General features: G+C 45.2%; 1 protein-coding gene across 1 annotated transcript; it reads left to right on the top strand.

Moving 5' to 3' along the window:
• The first annotated feature begins 2,522 nt into the window (after positions 1–2,522).
• LOC126532205 (uridine phosphorylase 1-like) lies at positions 2,523–15,304 on the top strand. The gene is made up of 8 exons (XM_055070411.1): positions 2,523–2,565; positions 8,306–8,450; positions 8,981–9,142; positions 11,142–11,259; positions 12,456–12,526; positions 13,244–13,385; positions 14,214–14,360; positions 14,926–15,304. Exons 1-8 carry the CDS (start codon positions 2,534–2,536, stop codon positions 15,087–15,089), a joined length of 981 nt encoding a protein of 326 aa, XP_054926386.1. The 5' UTR covers positions 2,523–2,533; the 3' UTR covers positions 15,090–15,304.
• The last annotated feature ends 6,920 nt before the right edge of the window (positions 15,305–22,224 follow it).

The raw sequence follows: 22,224 nt of genomic DNA, 5'->3' as shown, positions 1-22,224 counted from the left end.
ATTAAAACGTGTTCAATTACAAGACACGATCTGCTTGACTCTTTAGACGCGCGTCACGACGCCACAGTACGATGAGAAACGCGCAGCAAAATTCAGCGACCATCGCGTCCCGTAGCTTTTATCTTCATCGTCAGCTAGAAGATGCACGCGCCGTCATATAAAAAAAATTACCACGCCTAACATCACTCGGGTCACTAACATCACTCCTTTCTCAAGTCATCGACGACATCTTGAACTCTACCAAGCGCAAGCTCACTACCTCCTAGCATCCCCAGACCAATGGCCTCACTAGGCGACTGAACTGGACCACCACCGACACCTGCGAAGTACAGTACATATCACCCCGACCACCGTGACTGGAATATTGCACCACCCTATTCGTCCCATTCGTTTAGAACTTTTCACGCTACGAAAATGCCGGTTGTTCTCAGTTTTATCTCTTGTTACAAGACGCTATCACTATTTTTACCAAGGACCTCTTGGTGGCGGAACAAGCGGCAATTGCTCTAGCCATCAGGAGTAATAAGTGAGCCTGCATTTGCAGGGGTTTGAAATCCGCTATAAAGTGTTTTGATAAAGGCTATGTAGCTAGAGTTGCAGCTAAAATTTTTGAAAACATTGGGAGTATGAGAACTGAAATCCGATGGTTTCCTGCGCATATGGGGAAAGTGGACGAGACTCGGGTAAACCTCAATGATGTTGCTCATAACATGGCACGAGGACTTGCTAACCTTGACAGTCACAACCGAGCCGTTCACCATCGTTCACTGTACGTTCGATCAATACTAGGATTTTGTTATGTACTGGTGGTCCCACATGCAATACAATCATCTTGCAGGGTAGAAAGCGAAGTTTGTGTGCTTGCCTTGGACTTGCTAGGTTTGTGGGAATTAGTGCGCTTTACCGGCATGGGCGTTTACCCAAATTGGCCGCTGTATTCCATATATATATAGGCTCAATGTATAAACTTCCTAAATAGTCTGAATCTCCCCAGAGAAGATTAAAAACATGTGTTTATTAGCCGAATCGAATGAATCTTTTTCATGCTTGATGGTCATGATTACACACCCCACAGGTTCTTTTTGCACAAGCACAACTAAGAATATTATATATCTTTATCATTGTTTGTCGCATTAGCTCTTCCCCAGCTATCAACATTCAGTTCCGCAATATTATATGAGAAATGCTAAGCTTCTGACTAGAAGATATTTGTGTGGCCTTTTAGAAGACCAAAATATAAAAGTAAGGCTGATACTTTCCTGCTTGACGAGAGAACAGTAGTGGACATGTTCTCTCCAGAACCTTGCTGGTACTTCTCTCTCCGCCCTCCTCATTTTACACCAATAGACCAAGCCGAATTAATGGAATCGTTCTAGCCCTGTGAAAACTGTCGTCAATTCCGTCGACATCTCCGGTATTAACATATTCTCTATCTGTGTGCTCAGCGCTTGCTGGGAACACAGACTCCATTGTATTGCGGTAATCCCATTGTGTAGCCAGGCCAGCAGTTGGGCGAACAACGAGTTTATTGCGGTTGCGCAAGTTACATATATAGTGAAGCCAACGTGACGTAACAGACCACGGGATTACTGGTGCGCCGTGACGACTGCAGATTCAGCCGACATTGGTTGATGCCTTTCCATTTACTGTTACTCCACTTAATTTGGGTGCCGGATTATTTTCAGCAATATTTAAATGAAGCGGCATTTTCGCTTGCCAGCGCGTCTTTGAATGGTCCGGAAGTTTATTTTTCCCGTTACGGCGTACGTCTCCTAAGCAAGATACAAAAAATTCTGCTTAAATCAGGCTTTTACAAAGCAAGAAGTATTATCGCAGTATGACTTCGAGCATCTGCGATTCCCTTGAAATTCTCGATGGTGTCCATCACGTCAATTTGATGTTCCAGTCTCGAGTAGTGAATCCGAAACTATTCATCATTTTGTTTTCTTGTTTATTCTCCTGCTGATTCTCAATACAAAGAAAAAGACATCTCGAAACTCCATTTCGCCAGCTAGAACTTTCCTTGACTTCATCAATTATTCTTTCTTTCCGGTCATTGATTCTGGGCTTTAGCCACAGGGTTGCTTGCCTGGCCCTGCACGATTTTACTTGTAACACAAAAAAATTGCTGCGCCAATTTGAAATGATTTTTCCCCTTTCTTTGATAATTCTCATGCAAATTTCCCAGTTCTATTTTACTAACCAAGTAATGATGGCTTCTCTTTCTCTAATTAACCTCATCTTTTTACATCTTTGAATTTCTTGCGTTTTCCTTACGTTAGACTGACTGCTAAACAACATGTTTTTCTTATCACTCTGTTTGGAAATAAATATTCATGTAAGCAGTATTATAAATAATTTGTAGCTCGAAAATTTTCGTTATTACTATTACTACTATTCCCCATTTGCCTCTTTTCTTATTCTCCTATCGTCTGCTTCTTGACCAATTGTGGGTTGTGGTTGTGGGTACGGGTCATTGCCTAGAATCATCATTACCTTCTTTTTCTTCCCTCCATCTTGTATGAACCAGCTCATGGCCATGGATGCGAAGGGTGCTTCTAAATCGTGCGTATTTCAGATCCCTTTCTTGGTTTTCGCGGCGATTCCCACTGCCACCCGTAGTGTCAAATAGTTCAACCAAGCCAAATATGTTATGTCATTTCCCATACACCAAAGATTCACGGAAGTGTGCCAGCCTTCGTAAGGGGCCGAATGTCGGTCATAAACGAGACGGACAGTTACGCACGTTGGTGGGCTACTTGGTTCGGAGTCATGATTACAATTTGCAGCGGCTGCTGGACGGGGACAGAGAAAGAAAATGACACTCACACACAGCGCTGTGTGCCTTTAGCTTTCTTTCTGTCTCCCTCCTGTTGTATTCCAAATTGTAATCATGACCATCAGTGCCTTTAATATTGGAAATAATGACAAAGGAATGATCATGAAATGGCAAAGCTCGACTGATTTGTGGGACCTTGAAAAACCTGCTTTTGAAAAACCAATTCGTTGAATGGGACCTCAACCTGCCCTTTAAAAATAAAGAAAAAATTATATTATGGGGTTTTACATGCCGTAACGATGATCTTGCGTTACATAAGAGGTTTTATTTTCTACGATAATGAGCTTGAAATTCACTTCCGCCAGTGCACATCTGCAGGCTTGGAGTGACGCCTGTCACCGGCAAGAGATGCCGAGAGCGAGGGGGGCTATACTAATCCAGGTACAACCAAATTAGGAAGGCCCATTAAGTTTCAACAAGACACTCCCTCACCAGAACAGGAATTGGCCTCCCTGGTGCAGTATTCGGCCACCCCCTCCCACATGGTTCACTCAATTACCCTATGGCCCTCAGTCCCCAGCAGCTGCGGAGCACCTGACCAAGGCGGCGGTCAGACCTGTAACGCAGCAAAAGGGTGCTAAGAATCTGTGGGTTCGGACAGGCCGCCAATGAAACTGACCCTTGCAACGTTTAACACCCGAACCCTCTCGAATGAGGCTAGCTTAGCAGGACTCTGAGGAACTATCAGACAATGTTTGGTATATCATCGGCCTTAGTGAGATTAGAAGAACTGATGAGGCTTATACATTGCTGAATAACGGACATGTCCTCTGCTATAGAGGTCTCCTAGATAAGGAGCAATACGGGTTAGGATTCCTAATCCATAAGGACGTAGCGGGCAACATTGACGAATTCTACAGAATTAATGAGAGGGTAGCTGTAGTCGTAATCAAGCTTAATAAAAGGTACAGATTAAAGGTAGTACAAGCCTACGCTCCAACATCCAGTCACGTTGATGAGGAAGTAGATCAGTTTTATGAAGATGTTGGATTAGCGATGAGAAAAGGGCAAACTCAGTATACTGTAGTAATGGGCGACTTCAATGCGAAAGTGGGGAAAAAGCAGGCTGGTGGACAAGCAATTGGCAACTACGGCGTAGATTCTAGGAACGCTAAAGGAGAGATGCTGGTAGAATTCGCAGAAAGGAATAAGCTTTGAATAATGAACACCTTTTTCAGGAAGCGTAGCAACAAAGTGGACCTGGAAAAGCCCTAATGGTGAAATACGAAATGAAGTTGGACTTCATACATTCTGCCGATCCCAGCATAGTGCATGATCTAGAAGTGATAGGTAGAGTAAAGTGTAGTGTTGATAGGTTAGTGAGGGCTAGGATTCACCTCAATTTGAAGAGATAAAGAGCAAAATTGGTCAAGAAGACACATGTAAACTTAGAGGCAGTAAGGGTAAAAGCAGACAAATTCAGGCTGGTACGTGCAAACAAATATGCATCCTTAGAACAGAGAGATGATGATGACATAGAGCTAATGAATGAAACCATAACTAGGTTGGCTTCAGAAGCAGCAGTTGAAGTGGGAGGCAAGGCACCAAGGCAACCAGTAGGCAAGCTTTCCCAAGTAACAAAGGACCTAATAAAGAAACGACAAAAAATGAAAGTGCCCAATTGAGTTGATAAAGTAGAATTCGCGGTACTGTCAAAAGTGATCAACAAAGCGAAAATAAGGGACATTCGAAACTATAACGTGACAAAGACTGAAGAAGGGCGTAAAAAATGGACGCAGCCTAAAATCAGTGAGAAAGAAACGTGGCATAGGACATACCAAGATGTATGCACTAAAAGATAAGCTGTGTAATATCATCAGCCATCTCGAAGGTATAGTAAAAGCCGCGGAAGAATTCTATACTGACCTGTACAGTACCCAGAAGAGTAAGGATACCTCAATTTGAAACAGTAATGAACAGGATGCAGAAATTTCTCCTATAACTAGTGATGAGGTCAGAAGGGCCTTGCAAGACATGAAGCGAGGAAGAGCGGCAGGAGAAGATGGAATAAGAGTGGATTTAATCAAAGATGGAGGATACATAATGCTTGGAAAACTGGCGGCTCTTTATACGAAGTGTCTATCGACTGCAAGGGTCCCAGAAAACTGGAAGAATGCAAACATTATATTAATTCACAAAAAGGGAGACGTTAAAGAATTGAAAAATTATAGGCCCATTAGCTTACTCCAAGTATTATATAGAGTATTAACCAAAGTAATCCCCCAATAGAATAAGGGCAACAGTGGACTTTGGTCAACCAAGGGGACAGGCTGGCTTCAGGAAGGGGTACTCTACAATGGATCACATCGATGCGATTAATCAGGTTATCGATAAATCCGCAGAGTATAATAAGCCTCTCTATATGGCTTTCGTACATTACGAAAATGCATTTGATTCAGCAGAGATACCAACAGTCATAGCGGCATTCCGTAATCAAGTACAGAACGCTTACGTAAATACCTTGGAAAATATCTACAGAGGTTCTACAGCTACCTTAATTCTACACAAGAAAAGCAGGAAGATATCTATAAAGAAAGGGGTCAGGCAGGGAGACGCAATCTCTCCAATGCTATTCACTGCGTGCTTGAAAGCAGTATTCAAGCTGTTAAACTGGGAAGGCTTAGGAGTAAAGATCGACGGCGAATATCTCAGCAACCTTCGGTTTGTCGATGACATTGTTCTATTCAGCAACAATGCAGACGAGTTACAACAAATGATTGAGAACCTTAACAGAGAGAGTGTAAGAGTGGGATTGAAGATTAATATGCAGAAGTCAAAGATAATGATAAATAGCCGGGCAAAGGAACAAGAGTACAGGATTGCCAGTCGGCCTCTATAGAGTCTGTGAAGGAGTACGTTTACCTAGGTCGATTAATTACAGGAAACCCTGATCATGAGAAGGAAATTCACAGAAGAATAACATGGGTTGGATCGCATACGGCAGACATTGCCAGCTCCTGACTGGAAGCTTACCATTATCATTGAAAAGGAACGTATACAATCAGTGCATTTTACCAGTGCTGACATATGGGGCAGAGACTTGGAGACTGGCAAAGAAGCTTGAGACCAAGTTAAGGACCGCGCAAAGAGCGATGGAACGAAGATTGCTAGGCACAACGTTAAGAGACAGAAAGAGAGCGGTTTGGATCAGAGAGCAAATGGGTATAGACGATATTCTAATTGATATCAAGAGAAAAAAATGAAGCTGGGCAGGTCATGTAATGCGCAGTTAAGATAAGCTTTGGATCATTAGGGTTACAGAATGGGTACCAAGAGAAGGGAAGCGCAATCGAGGACGACAGAAGACTAGGTGAAGCGATGAAATTAGGAAATTTGATGGCGCTAGTTGGAATCGGTTGGCGCAGGACAGTAGTAATTGGAGATCGCAGGGAGAGGCCTTCGTCCTGCAGTGGACATAAAACATGATGATGATGATGATGATGATGATGATGATGCTGATGATGATGCACCTAAATCTAAGTACACGGGTGTTTTCGCATTTCGCCCCCATCGGAATGCGGCCCCCGTGGCCGGGATCTGATGCCGCGACCTCGGGCTTAGCAGCCCGACACCATAGCCTCTAAGCAACCACGGCGAGTCTGCCCTTTATATCGCTAATATTTTGAGTCTTCTGCTACCCGTAAGATGCATGGTTGTTCGCAGCCGAAAAAGCTTTGCAAATCTCATTGTCCTCGCCCGTTATAAGCATTTCCCCGATAATAAATTTCAAACGAATCAAACGATAAAGCGTTTGATTCAGTCGAAACCTCAGCAGTCATGGAGGCATTGCGTAATCAGGGTGTAGACGAGCCGTATGTAAAAATACTGAAAGATATCTATAGCGGCTCCACAGCCACCGTAGTCCTCCATAAACAAAGCAACAAAATCCCAATAAAGAAAGGCGTCAGGCAGGGAGATACGATCTCTCCGATGCTATTCACAGCGTGTTTACAGGAGGTATTCAGAGACCTGGATTGGGAAGAATTGGGGATAAGAGTTAATGGAGAATACCTTAGTAACTTGCGATTCGCTGATGATATTGCCTTTCTTAGTAACTCAGGGGACCAACTGCAATGTATGCTCACTGACCTGGAGAGGCAAAGCCGAAGGGTGGGTTTAAAAATTAATCTGCAGAAAACTAAAGTAACGTTTAACAGTCTCGGAAGGGAACAGCAGTTTACAATAGGTAGTGAGGCACTGGAAGTGGTAAGGGAATACATCTACTTAGGACAGGTAGTGACTGCGGATCCGGATCATGAGACTGAAATAACCAGAAGAATAAGAATGGGCTGGGGTGCGTTTGGCAGGCATTCTCAAATCATGAACAGCAGGTTGCCAGTATCCCTCAAGAGGAAAGTGTATAACAGCTGTGTCTTACCAGTACTCACCTACGGGGCAGAAACCTGGAGGCTTACGAAAAGGGTTCTGCTGAAATTGAGGACGACGCAACGAGCTATGGAAAGAAGAATGATAGATGTAACGTTAAGGGATAAGAAAAGAGCAGATTGGGTGAGGGAACAAACGCGGGTGAATGACATCTTAGTTGAAATCAAGAAAAGGAAATGGGCATGGGCCGGACATGTAATGAGGAGGGAAGATAACCGATGGTCATTAAGGGTTACGGAATGGATTCCAAGGGAACGAAAGCGTAGCAGAGGGCGGCAGAAAGTTAGGTGGGCGGATGAGATTAAGAAGTTTGCAGGGACAACATGGCCACAATTAGTACATGACCGGGGTAGTTGGAGAAGTATGGGAGAGGCCTTTGCCCTGCAGTGGACATAACCAGGCTGATGATGATGATGATAACCACGGCGAGTCTGCTCTTTAAATCCCTAATATTTTGAGTCTTCTGCTACCCGTAAGATGCATGGTTGTTCGCAGCCGAAAAAGCTTTGCAAATCTCATTGTCCTCGCCCGTTATAAGCATTTCCCCGATAATAAATTTGCTTCTTCCTCTATGCTTAAAAGGAACACGTGTCGTATGTGCTTTTTCGTAGCTTCGAGCATCGATGTGAAAATTACAATGTGAGATTCGTGTGGAAGCCACGCGATATTCTTCACTGGATCATTGATTCATAGGGGGGGGGGGGGGGGGCATTCCTCCTGCAATGAACTGAAATAGTAGAGTGATGACGGTGCCTCCACGCTTGGCTTGTGAACGTTTTAGCTTTTACGCTGAGAGATCTTCCACTCCTTTTTCTTTGATTATTTACGTCGGCGAGGGAAGAGGGTAGCTACTAGAAGAGGGGTGAAAATTAACATTCCTACACAGCTGAAGACAAAAAGGGTGTCGTCCGCGATTCATCTGCGTATGTATGTTAATTTGCGCCCCGCTTCTAATAGTTGTGTTTCACCAACGAGCCCAACATTAAGTACTCTCGCCAGAAAGGAGCGGTGTGGGAATGTGGGAAGTGAAGGCATTACCTTGGGCAAGATAGGGTAAGCGTGTGTGCTCCTCTGCCACAGGTCTCAGAAAGAGAGCGACCGGGACTTGGGTAACAGGGTGAAGCTGCAAAATCCCCACATGAAGGACATTAAAATGGACCACCTGTACCATTTGGCATTGTCCACGGCCACCCACCAATTTAAGGACATGTTCGGCGACATCAAGGTATTTGGATATGAGAAATCAAGCTCTTGTGATGCCACCAGTAACCATAAATGGAGCACACGGATGTTAGTTACTTCAGAGCGCCGCAAGTGAAAGTTTCGTAGTGAATAAAACTGTGGACAAGAAATTTTCTACAACCACTCTTACTTCGTATAGTCGCCGGAAACTCAAAGCCGAGGATGGAAATTCATTTATATAAGATAAAATGAATGCTTGCTCTATTCTTATAAATAATTCGATGAAAGCGGTTTCTGTCTAAGTGCAACGAAATTTGTCCCCGAGGCCGTGTTTGGCTGCAATGTCCATGCTTTATGTTATGCTCATACTCTGCACGCCGAATGACTTTCGATGCATTGGCTTTGGTAGCTTGCTTTTTGTGTCTATGATGATCGTATTTACAGTAATGTCGTTACACATAACAGCCGTGCCACATGGGCGTACTATTAGCGCAGTACCGTTATTTCCTGGCGCTGTATTTGCATGCAAATCGCAACTTTTTCTAAATTGCGACGGACCATTCGCATTCGCAGTTCGTGTGCATGGGCGGCACGACGGCGCGGATGGAACGCTTCGCGCAGTTCGTCAAGACCGGCCTCGACATCCAGCTGCCCACGGGCTCCGACCTCTACGACATCAGCCAGGCCTCGCACCGCTACTGTATGTACAAAGTCGGACCTGTGCTCTCCGTCAGCGTGAGTACGGTCCTGTCGACCCGTTGCCAGTATTCTTCACCTTAGTGAAGGGATATCAACATTCGCTTCACACTGGTGCGCACGAATATGGCCGAGTTAGCTACGTTACTCGAGCAAAGTACCTAATCAAACCACTGGAAGGACGTGATATTTTTCGTCGAAAGGAAGGCAGTTCAATCGCTGATTATTTCTATAAATAAACAAATAAATAAATAAATCGACATGTCCAACGAATTCCGTATTATGTCAGCTGGGCTCCAGTGTGCGTTCTTCCACTTCGCTCCATCGGTCTTTCACTGCTCGCTAAGCTCCTTGGTATTTACATCTTATTGGATGTCGTCTTGTCATCTCTTCTCTGGCTGACCTCCATTTGTTTGGGGCTTCTGCTATCCGTAAGATGCAAGGCTGTCCGATGTATTAGTCTTCACTGTCTAGATTCCGGACAACGTAGCTCTTATCCTTTGTCCTTACGTGGCCTATGGGCCAATGATTCTACATTTCTGGCTGCAACGTACGCTACCGAGACTGTTCTTCGAATACAGCCATTCCGAACTCACCATTTTTTTGTGCCTCTGCAGGTCAATTTTAATACCATTTCTGCCACTTGGCACGTTTTAAACGTTATTATTCTATTAGAACTCCGTGGTTGGCATGTTGGTCGTGCGAGTAGTAATGTGCTTTTGGCATTTAACCTTGACTGGCAACTTCTGTTCACGTATACCTTTTAAGAGCTGCTTCATGCATACCGATCCTCAACAAATTTTGCTGCTCATTTCTTCGGGGGAAATTTTTCATGTCAGTAGTGGCGTGGCATGGTCTGTTACATCGGCTTACCGATGCGACGATATGCAATGGCGGTGCGGTAGTGCCTTATATAGATGCCATTGAGAAAAAAAAATATTGTGCGTGTTTTCGTCACCACTTACTGTACATCATTAGATAGTTTCAGCAATCCGTTAACCTCGTACTGCTTACATATATTCGCTGCCATGACTGCGCATGCGCAGATATTAACTAGCTACGGTAACAGAACTGATAGTTGGGCGAGTTGGTACGAATTCATAGTGAAATATTTAGCGCGCACAATTGTGCACGCTAAATATTTCACTATGTAGCTACGGTAAGTTTGCTTCATGAAGAACCAACTTGCCCGTCAAACTGTTTTTGTACGGGAAGATTACCGGGACGGCTGTCGCAAGTTACCGCGATTGCATGACAACACGGCAGTGTACAGACTGTCCGCTTCGATCCTAATTCGCCAGTGTTTCTTGCTATGCGCAGTGACAGAAAGAAGTGGTAGAATCAGCCATCGCTTACTATAATATCATTCGAAGGACAAAGTATAAGCGATGTTTTGTCGTTATTATTGATATCTGTTTGTCGATTTCCACTGAGAAGACGACGTCGCAGCACTTAGCGATTGCCAAAACTGCGCAGCGGTATCTATTTCCCGTGTTCGACTGTCGTCAAAAGAAAGAAGCCCTCGCGCGGCAAGTGATTATGTGCTAACGGCACTCTAACGAAGAATGTTGCATGTTGCTGGACAACCTGACTATATCACTGGAATAGCAAATAGGTCAGTATTGTCGTGACAAGCGGAAGGGTGTGCCACAAACGATGTAAAAAAGGAAGAGATGGGCGGAGGCACCATCTTGGAGTTTATGCGACATCAAATAGTGTGTCAACATCTGCCGAGGCTTGTTAACTGTTGGGCGAGTGCATTTTATTCGGACACCGGTGGAATTTTCTTGAATGGTAAAAACGCAAACGGACTGTCAAGGCGCCGTACAAATCGTGACCTAAAGTAACGTCATTGATACCGCGGCCGATAAATGGCGAGAAATTTGAAACGATCAATTTGGCCGACTATTAATCTGATAAATGGCAATTCCGTGCCGCTCGTAAAGTGAAGATACTCATTTCAGAGGCTAATCCGCTAGTTCGGAGAATTTCAGTGCTTCTCCCAAGTGTCCATTTAACCATGTGGTCTTCTGCGCAGCATGGCATGGGCTCCCCGTCTCTCTCCATCGTGATGCACGAGCTGCTCAAGCTGCTGCACTATTCCCATTGCACCGCAGACGTGGTCATGCTGCGCCTTGGAACTTGCGGAGGCATTGGTGCGTTCTAAGTGCACCACGTTTACACTTTGTAAAAACACCATCAAGTACATTTTTTGACTACCATTTACTGTGGAAAGATAGGGAAAAGAATTGCCGTGGTGGAAGGCGCTTAAATCAGTTTTGTCGAGCGATAGCATGGTTTTGCTTGCTTTGGGAGAGGACACAGACGCTGCTTGGCACCGTCATCAACTATCGCATCTACAATTGCACCACAACACACAGAAGCTGCTCGGCGTGGCAGCAGCAGCGAGCGAATTGAGCTTCACGCTGTGTCGCGCTTCAACGGGAGCTAAGCGGGGAAAGCACAGCGCATACGAAATTACCAGCATTCGGCGCACTTTGTGCACATCGCAGATCGCTTTGAAGATGATGCCCACGCGACCGTGCACTTTGTCTACAACGCAGATAGCTTTCAAGATATGGGCGCCCACATTACGTACGCAGCAGCAGCCGCTAGTGGCAGGCTAAGTCCCAGTTTGACCTTGGCTGAGCTTGAAGGTCAGATATAAGAAACCACGTGGCTTGTGGGTTTGTACCTGGAATAATAGAGCTATTGCTCTAAAAGCGAGAAGAAAGGCAGAAAAATTAGGAGGTTTTACGTGCCAAAACCACTTTCTGATTATGAGGCACGCCGTAATGGGGGACTTCGGAAATTTAGACCACCTGGAGTTCTTTAACGTGCGCCTAAATCTAAGTACACGGGGGTTTCCGCATTTCGCCCCCATCGAAATGCAGCCGCTGTGGCCGAGATTCAATCCCGCCACCTCGTGCTTAGCAGCCCAACACCATAGCCACTAAGCAACCACGGCGGTTAGAAGGAAGGCACGTCTGGCATAGCGAAGGTATAGTGGTATGAAGCAAGTCTCGTGAAATGTCGTGGTGCTTCGGTATAATGCAGCTTATTGCCACTGGAAAGTTCCAGCTGCTGACTGCCGGGATACTCATGCCATTGTTACCTCACGCGAACGCTCTATATGTCCGCGGACTCGGAGAGCAAAAGATAAATCAATACAAAGAAATGCATCCACGTGTGAGCGGATGCAACAACAACAACAACAACAACAACAACAACAACAACAACAACAACAACAACGAAAACGACGACGACGATTTCTTTTTCATTTCGACTTGCGTGCTGATGGACAAGTTGAAACCCTTTCGTGATTTTCATTTCGTGCTGTCCACTCACCCAGGGATTTCCCCTGGGTCGGTCGTCATCAGCACAAACGTCCTGAATGGGCTGCTGAAAGAGGAGATGGAAGTCGTGAGTACTTTGAGTTTCTTACTTCTCGCTTTGTCGCTCTTTCGCTCTTATCTAGCCTCACTGAAATGTATGCGCAATCACAGACAGTATACCCGTATTTATTTATTTATTTATTTATTTATTTACTTATTTATTTATTTATTTATTTATTTAGATTACTTTCAGCGCTCTAAGGCCCAACAGAAAGGAGCGGAAGAAGTAGGAAAGACCTGCAGCTAGCAATAGCGATATAAAAACGTTATTACAAGGCATTCTGCAAGGTGAACATGAATTGTTGAGCATGAGTTAAGGCAGCAGTGCTGGCGGGAAGCCGGTTACATGTGATGCTTGTCCTAGGAACTAAATAATCATTACATGAGTTTGTGCGGCAAGATGGTAAGTCCACCTTGTAAACGATGACCGGTTCTGGTTGATACTTAACGAGGGAGACAGACGACAAAAGGCCTCCTTCAAAGTATTGTTGTAAGGCTAGATTTTATGAGAAAGATTTAGGCGAGGGCGTTTAAGGTGGAGGCAAGGGTCAGACAAGTTGAGGGCTTTCTTCATTGCCGTGACACTGGAGTGAAGTGAATAATTCGATAAGATGAAACTTCCTCTCGTTGCATTAAGTTTTGCATAACGTACACCTCTTCCCATAAAGCATTGCCTTCTGCGTGTGATACTGCATGATACCTCTCCAGTCTATATTTACGACGATTACTCTTGGCTTTCATGAAGTTCGTTCTGGGTGAGCGTGTGACGCGGCCCTGCGTTCTGGACGGCGACCTGGTGCGCGAGCTCATGGACGTGGGCAACCGGTTCTTGCCTGCCCTGCAAATTGTGCGCGGCAAGACGCTGTCCACCGACGACTTTTACGAGGGTGAGTCCTTTCGTCTGGCTTCATGGAATGTGCCTGGCCCGTCGCACGCTGCACCTGGCACGACTGGCTCACTGTGGATACCGAGAGGCCGGCTTATTGTGTAGCTCGTGACGTTCTATTGCCGAGCACACGATACATTTTCTGGGGTTTATCGCCCAAAAATTGCGTAGTTGCTCTATTTATTTATTTATTAATTTGAATACCTTCAAGGCCCTATAGGATTTCACAGAAGAGACGCCCTAGTATAAAACTGCGGATTAATTTAGACAATATATATTTCTTTAACATGCCCCCAATAGCACTGTACACGAGCGTTTTCCCGTTGCGCCCCCCTCAAAATGCGGCCGCCGCAGCTGGGTGCGGAACTTCATGCTCAGCAGAGCAACGCCGTAGCTGAGCACACGAAGCTGGAGACAAAACAATGCGTATACAAATTAACATGAGCACCGACTTCGGGTAAGATTCATCGTTCTTTGTAAGCAGTTATTCATAAACAAGTGATGTTTTCAGGAGGACCGGGGTCATGTAGTCATCATACGTGGACAGCACGTGACGGGGGTGTTTTGTGAATAACGACCATTTTCGGCCTTCGGCCGCGGTTTTCCCAAGTGTGCACACCATGTTGCTAACGAGCAGAGTTTGTTGAGCACCAGTGTTCGTGCTGTTTCTCCCTTAGTTCTTGTCGGGCTGGTGCCTGCAGTTTTTATTAGGACGCACAAATTAGGCCTAACGTTCGTTGACAGAGACAAACTGCAAACAATTTTTTGTGCGCGTTCATCAGTATCCGTGTTGCCAACATAGCTTTGGGTCCGCGTTCTGTGGGCGCAGGCCAAGGCCGACTAGACGGCGCGATTTGCACCTACTCGGCTCAAGCCAAGCGCCATTTCATGGACAAGCTCCGGACCATGGGCGTGCGCAACATCGAGATGGAGGCTTCCATGTTCGCCGCCATGTGTCACTTCGCCGGCCTGAAAGGTATGTGCACCGTGTGCAAGAACAAACAAACATAACCTTCGAAAAGTTTGTGTAAACGGTGACGGCGCTGTATTCTGTATCCGTAGCAATAGTCCGAAGCCCTACTTTCACTTCTCGTTCCCATCAGCAGAGTGTTCGTCTGGATGTATATTTAATGGAATCCCAGCCCCGATTCCTTGAAAGAGTTATAAGCAGTGTAGCAGTATACGCCGCTGGCAATACGAAAGGTTGTGGACCTCGGGTGGCACCCAACATCTGTCGGTCCTTTGCTCAGGGCATGCGAAGCCATGAGTATATGTGCGATGGTCGGTCTTGATGCGCGAATTGTCAGCTTCCGGTAGACTGTAATGATGAGCTCGTGTGGGTGAATAGGAAGTGCCGGGCGTAGGTTAGACACCAGTGCCCTAAAGACGAGCCCAAAAGTATGCCTTATTCTCCAGTAACATATGATGTAGTACCGTGCAGTAAGACTTATATTTAAGAAATGAGTTTGAAGGCGTTGTACAAAGACGGCCATTTTTGTCATGACCTCAGCGCCTGTCATGTGTGCGTGGCACTTACGCAGGAGGCGTGGTTTGCGTTACGCTGCTGGACCGTCTTGAGGGTGACCAGGTTGACCTCCCGGTATCCGAGATGGTCGACTTGCAGGAACGACCGCAAGAGCTCGCCCTCCAGTTCATCCGCCAGAGGCTGGGTCTACCTCCGAAGATGAATAAGTACATGGTCTGAGAAGACGCGGAAGGCTACAAGGGACTCTCGCAGAGGGATTGTGTGCTCCTCTGACACCCTCGGCACACGAGTCTCATTTCCATGGAGCGACAAAAGCTCAAACTGAAATTGGGGGACCGCACATCACCATGGCCTTTACATCGCTTTGAATGACGCTGGCCCGTATAATATACTATCACGTGCCACAGTGGCACGGAATTACTTTCATATCGGCCTCCACTGTATTTCGGTTTACCTGTAAGAGTATGTTGGGAATATAAGTGCTTCTGCTTTACCAGTAATTCATGGAAAAACCGATGTACCACAGCAATATAAGTGAAGTCTGTTTTGCTTTCAATGTACTGCTCGTCACATGGTAAAACGCATGGCTGAAAGCGACCGAACACAACTTTGAAACTGACGTCCAGAACTGACTGATATGAATACTGCAGTGAATCTTTAACGCTTTCATATTTTTCTCGCTTGATGTAGGCATTCTAATTGAGCAAATTTACAGATTCATTTCAGTAATTCTGCACAAACCAGAAGCGCAATGAAAATAATTTAAAATTTACACCGATGTAGACAAAGAACACATTGGGAATTTGAAATATTTCTGGAGAGAGACAAAAAAAAAGAGAACGAGCTTTTACAACGCGCCTTGCAAGCCGTATGTTCACCCTGCCCATCAGTATACGCAGAGTAAGTCGTCTGTATAGCGTCTTATCTTAGCTAAACAAAAAGAGTAAGTTGAGAAAATATTTAGTTCAGGAAGGATGAAAAAAGTAATGACTTAATGTCACATATAGCTATCACCCAACATTTACATTTTCATGCAAAGATTGCCAAGTCTGCCGACGTCGCTCAAGTCAAATCACCTCCTTGGCAAAGAGGACGGAAAAAGATTCTTTATGTACATAAGTGGCTTTGACAAACAGCATGGCCAGTTGAAATATGAAAAAGGAAGCGGTACATGTGGACCGGAGATGCCATGCTTTTGAGAGACAATGGAGGCAGAGGTCAAATGCAATATGTGCAGTCCTTGATGCAGGCTGTGCGAGGGCAAGACCCGTCTGAAAACAGAGAAACATGCAGCAAAGAGATAGAAGGAACCGAATGAGTTATGCTGATAGCGCACGCCTTCCTTTCACTATGCTCCAAGCGATTCAAGTCCAGACGCTGCTGCTTAACTGTCGCTTTCCGAAACCCCTTTTTTCGCTTCGGGTTCGTTGCACCCTGTATTATGCCTTGGAACGAGCGCAGTGCAAAAATTCAGATCGCTATGGCGGGAGAGACTACCGGAAATAGACATTGCGAAGCGCGAAAGCGCCCTGCTTCCCACTCCATTATGCACAACACCGAAATGACATGGTGGGGCATTTATTACCTCTTGATCTTCCGCTACCATAGCAGAGTTTACTGATGGTCGCTAAACAGCAAGAAAGGAGAGAATTGAGACTTTCGTTAGAAACGTCTTCGATAAAGCTTCTGTCACGAACATTCTCGTCGCTCTCCAGAAGACGCCAAGAAGCCGGTGTCAAGATGCGTATAAATATCAGTAGAACTATTTATGCGGGTAGAACCTGCTCAGCCACCTAATTATCACGCCGATGCAATTACCACGTGCGCAAGCGAGGCACGTGAACGCAAATATTAAAATAACTTCTGGAGTTTCACGTGCCAAAACCACGATATGATTATGAGGCACGCCCGTAGCGGGAGACTATAAAATAATTTGCACCATCTGAGTTTCTACAGCGTGCACCCAATGTGCGGCACACGGGCGTCCTTGCGTTCCGACCTCATCGAAATGCGACCGGAATTGGATCTTGCTTCAAGGCACTTAGCAGCAACACACCTAGGCCACTACGCCACCACAGTGGGCGACTCAAATATCGATGTCATAACAGGACAGTTCACATCTCACACAATGCTTGGGAAATGCCTTTCCGATGCGTTATGATGTCGACACCTTCTGCTTCAAAGGCGCAGTGAATTCTGCAAGACAAGAAAGTTTGAAGTTAACTTGATGTTAATAAGTGTTAACCTTATAGTTGCTGAGGGCTCGGTCTTCACAACGAATCAGACGAGTTTACGCATAACAATATATCTAGAGAGCAAGTTATATATTATGAAAATGTACAATAAAAAGGTTCAACATTAGGTCGTGTTCGCGGGTAACAAATACAATATATTCGTGTACAATAATGCAATGATCCGTAAAGAAACGACAACATCACATTTCAAGCTAATGTAATCAAGAAAATTCTGCAAGTTCGGGCATACACTTCTAGCTATATTTAAGACTCATCGAATTAAAATAAATAAAAGGACCTGCTAAATGTGGCCTTAGTTTGCGAAGAGAAGTTTCCATATTTTGTTTTTATGAAACAGAAAAGCACTGACCATATTGTTGTAAAGTGACGTCAGCCGCAATCAGACTGCCTTGCAAGCGCTGACGGCACGTGCGTTTATCGTTTGATATCCTTCCCTTGTTCTCCCTTTCCCCTTTCCCCCTCTCTGTTTTGTATATATACGCACCGAGACGGAAGCAATAAAGATTCATGTTCTAACCTTCGAACGGCGTGCTGTCGTATACAGTAAGACACGGCACGTGTGTCGTAACTATGTAACACATATAAAAAGAATTCATCCGCATGTCTGCGTCCACGTCCCCGTAAGTGCTTAAAGTCAGCCTTACCCCCCCCCCCCCCCCACCCTTTCTCAACAGGTCAACTGTAGCACTGGGGTACCCATTCGACAAGCGCTGGAGGTGATTTTATTACTATTAGTGGCTTGTGCAGGGCAATCTATAGCTCTCCAATTCATTGATTAATTATTTAATCATGATTGATCGGTTGATGTGGCATGAGCAGAAACAGGGAAGCAGCTATTGTCGTATTGCTGCATGCATTTTCCCGAGGCACTGCACATGACGGTCACCACCCTTGTTCAACTAAGATACTTGACACAGCTGTAGCGTACTGGTTCATGAGCCAGCTGAGAGTGAAGCTACCTGGAAGTGAATTCGTGAAGGTTCACCTTGGTTTCTTTAGAATACCAGTTAATGTTAAGTGGTTTAGTTGTGCGTTCATTACTGTGTTATAGCAAAGGCGCATGCATTTTGTCCACTGCTGTAGGTAAATAGGTGTGAAACCATAAGTGGATTGTTGTTGCGCTTGCTAGATTTCAATTTCAACCAGAGCAGCTGATTTGACTTATGCCTTCCCTGACTTCAACTTCTGTTGGCATTTTGCGGTCGGGATTAGCGATATATATATATATATATATATATATATATATATATATATATATATATATATATATATATACTTCTCCAACTACCCCGGTCATGTACTAATTGTGGCCATGTTGTCCCTGCAAACGTCTTAATGTCATCTGCCCACCTAACTTTCTGCCGCCCCCTGCTACGCTTCCCTTCCCTTGGAATCCAGTCCGTAGCTCTTAGTGACCATCGGTTATCTTCCCTCCTCATTACATGTCCGGCCCATGCCCATTTCTTTTTCTTGATTTCAACTAAGATGTCGTTTACCCGCGTTTGTTGCCTCACCCAATCTGCTCTTTTCTTATCCCTTAGCGTTACACCCATCATTCTTCTTTCCATAGCTCGTTGCGTCGTCCTCAATTTCAGCAGAACCCTTTTCGTAAGTCTCCAGGTTTCTGCCCCATATGTGAGTACTGGTAACACACAGCTGTTGTACACTTTCCTTTTGAGGGATAGTGGCAACCTACTGTTCATGATTTGAGAATGCCTGCCAAACGCACCCCAACCCATTCTTATTCTTCTGGTTATTTCAGTCTCATGATCCGGATCCGTGGTCACTACCTGCCCTAAGTAGATGTATTCCCTTACCACTTCCAGTGTTTCGCTACCTATCGTAAACTGCTGTTCTCTTCCGAGACTGTTAAACAGTACTTTAGTTTTCTGCAGATTAATTTTCAGACCCACCCTTCTGCTTTGCCTCTCCAGGTCAGTGAGCATGCATTGCAATTGGTCTCCTGAGTTACTAAGCAAGGCAATATCATCAGCGAATCGCAAGTTGCTAAGGTATTCTCCATCAACTTTTATCCCCAATTCTTCCCGCTCCAGGCCTCTGAATACCTCCTGTAAACATGCTGTGAATAGCATTGGAGATATCGTATCTCCCTGTCTGACGCCTTTCTTTATAGGGATTTTGTTGCTTTCTTTGTGGAGGACTACGGTGGCTGTGGAGCCGCTATAGATATCTTCCAGTATTTTTACATATGGCTCATCTACACCCTGATTCCGTAATGCCTCCATGACTGCTGAGGTTTCGACTGAATCAAACGCTTTCTCGTAATCAATGAAAGCTATATATAAGGGTTGGTTATATTCTGCACATTTCTCTATCACTTGATTGATAGTGTGAATATGGTCTATTGTTGAGTAGCCTTTACGGAATCCTGCCTGGTCCTTTGGTTGACAGAAGTCTAAGGTGTTCCTGATTCTATTTGCGATTACCTTAGTAAATACTTTGTAGGCAACGGACAGTAAGCTGATCGGTCTATAATTTTTCAAGTCTTTGGCGTCCCCTTTCTTATGGATTAGGATTATGTTAGCGTTCTTCCAAGATTCCGGTACGCTCGAGGTTATGAGGCATTGCGTATACAGGGTGGCCAGTTTCTCTAGAACAATCTGACCACCATCCTTCAACAAATCTGCTGTTACCTGATCCTCCCCAGCTGCCTTCCCCCTTTGCATAGCTCCTAAGGCTTTCTTTACTTCTTCTGGCGTTACCTGTGGGATTTCGAATTCCTCTAGGCTATTCTCTCTTCCACTATCGTCGTGGGTGCCACTGGTACTGTATAAATCTCTATAGAACTCCTCAGCCACTTGAACTATCTCATCCATATTAGTAACGATATTGCCGGCTTTGTCTCTTAACGCACACATCTGATTCTTGCCTATTCCTAGTTTCTTCTTCACTGTTTTTAGGCTTCCTCCGTTCCTGAGAGCCTGTTCAATTCTATCCATATTATAGTTCCTGATGTCCGCTGTCTTACGCTTGTTGATTAACTTAGAAAGTTCTGCCAGTTCTATTCTAGCTGTAGGATTAGAGGCTTTCATACATTGGCGTTTCTTGATCAGATCTTTCGTCTCCTGCGATAGCTTACTGGTTTCCTGTCTAACGGCGTTACCACCGACTTCTATTGCGCACTCCTTAATGATGCCCATGAGGTTGTCGTTCATTGCTTCAACACTAAGGTCCTCTTCCTGAGTTAAAGCCGAATACCTGTTCTGTAGTTTGATCCGGAATTCCTCTAGTTTCCCTCTTACCGCTAACTCATTGATTGGCTTCTTGTGTACCAGTTTCTTTCGTTCCCTCCTCAAGTCTAGGCTAATTCGAGTTCTTACCATCCTGTGGTCACTGCAGCGTACCTTGCCGAGCACGTCTACATCTTGAATGATGCCAGGGTTCGCGCAGAGTATGAAGTCGATTTCATTTCTAGTCTCACCATTCGGGCTCCTCCACGTCCACTTTCGGCTAACCCGCTTGCGGAAAAAGGTATTCATTATCCGCATATTATTCTGTTCTGCAAACTCTACTAATAATTCTCCTCTGCTATTCCTAGAGCCTATGCCATATTCCCCCACTGACTTGTCTCCAGCCTGCTTCTTGCCTACCCTGGCATTGAAGTCGCCCATCAGTATAGTGTATTTTGTTTTGACTTTACTCATCGCCGATTCTACGTCTTCATAAAAGCTTTCGACTTCCTGGTCATCATGACTAGATGTAGGAGCGTAGACCTGTACAACCTTCATTTTGTACCTCTTATTAAGTTTCACAACAAGACATGCCACCCTCTCGTTAATGCTATAGAATTCCTGTATGTTACCAGCTATTTCCTTATTAATCAGGAATCCGACTCCTAGTTCTCGTCTCTCCGCTAAGCCCCGGTAACACAGTACATGCCCGCTTTTTAGCACTGTATATGCTTCTTTTGTCCTCCTAACCTCACTGAGCCCTATTATATCCCATTTACTACCCTCTAATTCCTCCAATAACACTGCTAGACTCGCCTCACTAGATAGCGTTCTAACGTTAAACCTTGCCAGGTTCAGATTCCAATGGCGGCCTGTCCGGAGCCAGGTATTCTTAGCACCCTCTGCAGCGTCACAGATCTGACCGCTGCCGTGGTCAGTTGCTTCGCGGCTGCTGGGGACTGAGGGCCGGGGTTCGATTGTTGTATTCATATAGGAGGTTGTGGCCAAGTACTGCACCAGGGTGGCCAATCCTGCTCTGGTGAGAGAGTGCGTTACCGGTTCTGGTCACCGGGATCAGGCCGCACTCCAGGCCTGTTTGTGCAATTTTCTCAACACACGGTTTTTGTATTTTCCGGTGGAGAATAGCGCGGCACCGGGATTTGAATCACGGTCCTCTTGCACTGGAGACGGATACTCAACCGTCCCCGTAGGAGTTAAATTAAAAATTGATTTATGGGGTTGTACGTGACAAAACCACTTTCTGATTATGCACGCCGTAGTGGAGGACTCCGAAAATTTCGACCACCTGGGGTTCTTTAACGTGCACCTAATTCTAAGTACACGGGTGTTTTCGCATTTCGCCCCCATCGAAATGCGGCCGCCGTGGTCGGGGTCCGATCCCGCGACCTCGTGCTCAGCAGTCTAACACCATAACCACTGAGCAACCACGGCGGGTCCCGCAGGAGTTGTACGCCTCATTTAACCTATAGTGGTGCCCTATTTGGTCAGTCAAGGTGGACCAATCTGAGCTCGGTTATACCGCATGGATGGCACTCGGCTACAGAACCTGGTATTTATGACCTGCACATGTGAGTGTGAGGCCATACATATTTGAAGATATATATCGTTCTCTTTTTTTTTTTTTTTTTGGAGGGTTCCCGTACAGTGATAAAATAAAGGAAAAGACATTAAAAGAAAGAAAAAAAAAAAGAAAAAGGGGCGAAAAAAAAAGGAACATAACAGGTGATTTGAACTCGTGACCCTTCGATGCTGCCCGGAAAGATAGCTCAGTCGGTTGGTTCGTCAGGCCCCAGGCTACTTTCAAGCGCCTCAGCTTCTGCTCCGAGCCTCACACTTACGTGGAAAGAGACTCATGTTGTCCGCGATAGTCGGTTGGAAGTGGTTGGA

Source organism: Dermacentor andersoni, chromosome 5, assembly GCF_023375885.2.
Source record: "Dermacentor andersoni chromosome 5, qqDerAnde1_hic_scaffold, whole genome shotgun sequence".
Taxonomy (NCBI): Eukaryota; Metazoa; Arthropoda; class Arachnida; order Ixodida; family Ixodidae; genus Dermacentor; species Dermacentor andersoni.
Note: the sequence above shows the minus strand (reverse complement) of the source record. Positions and strands in the feature narration are given on the sequence as shown.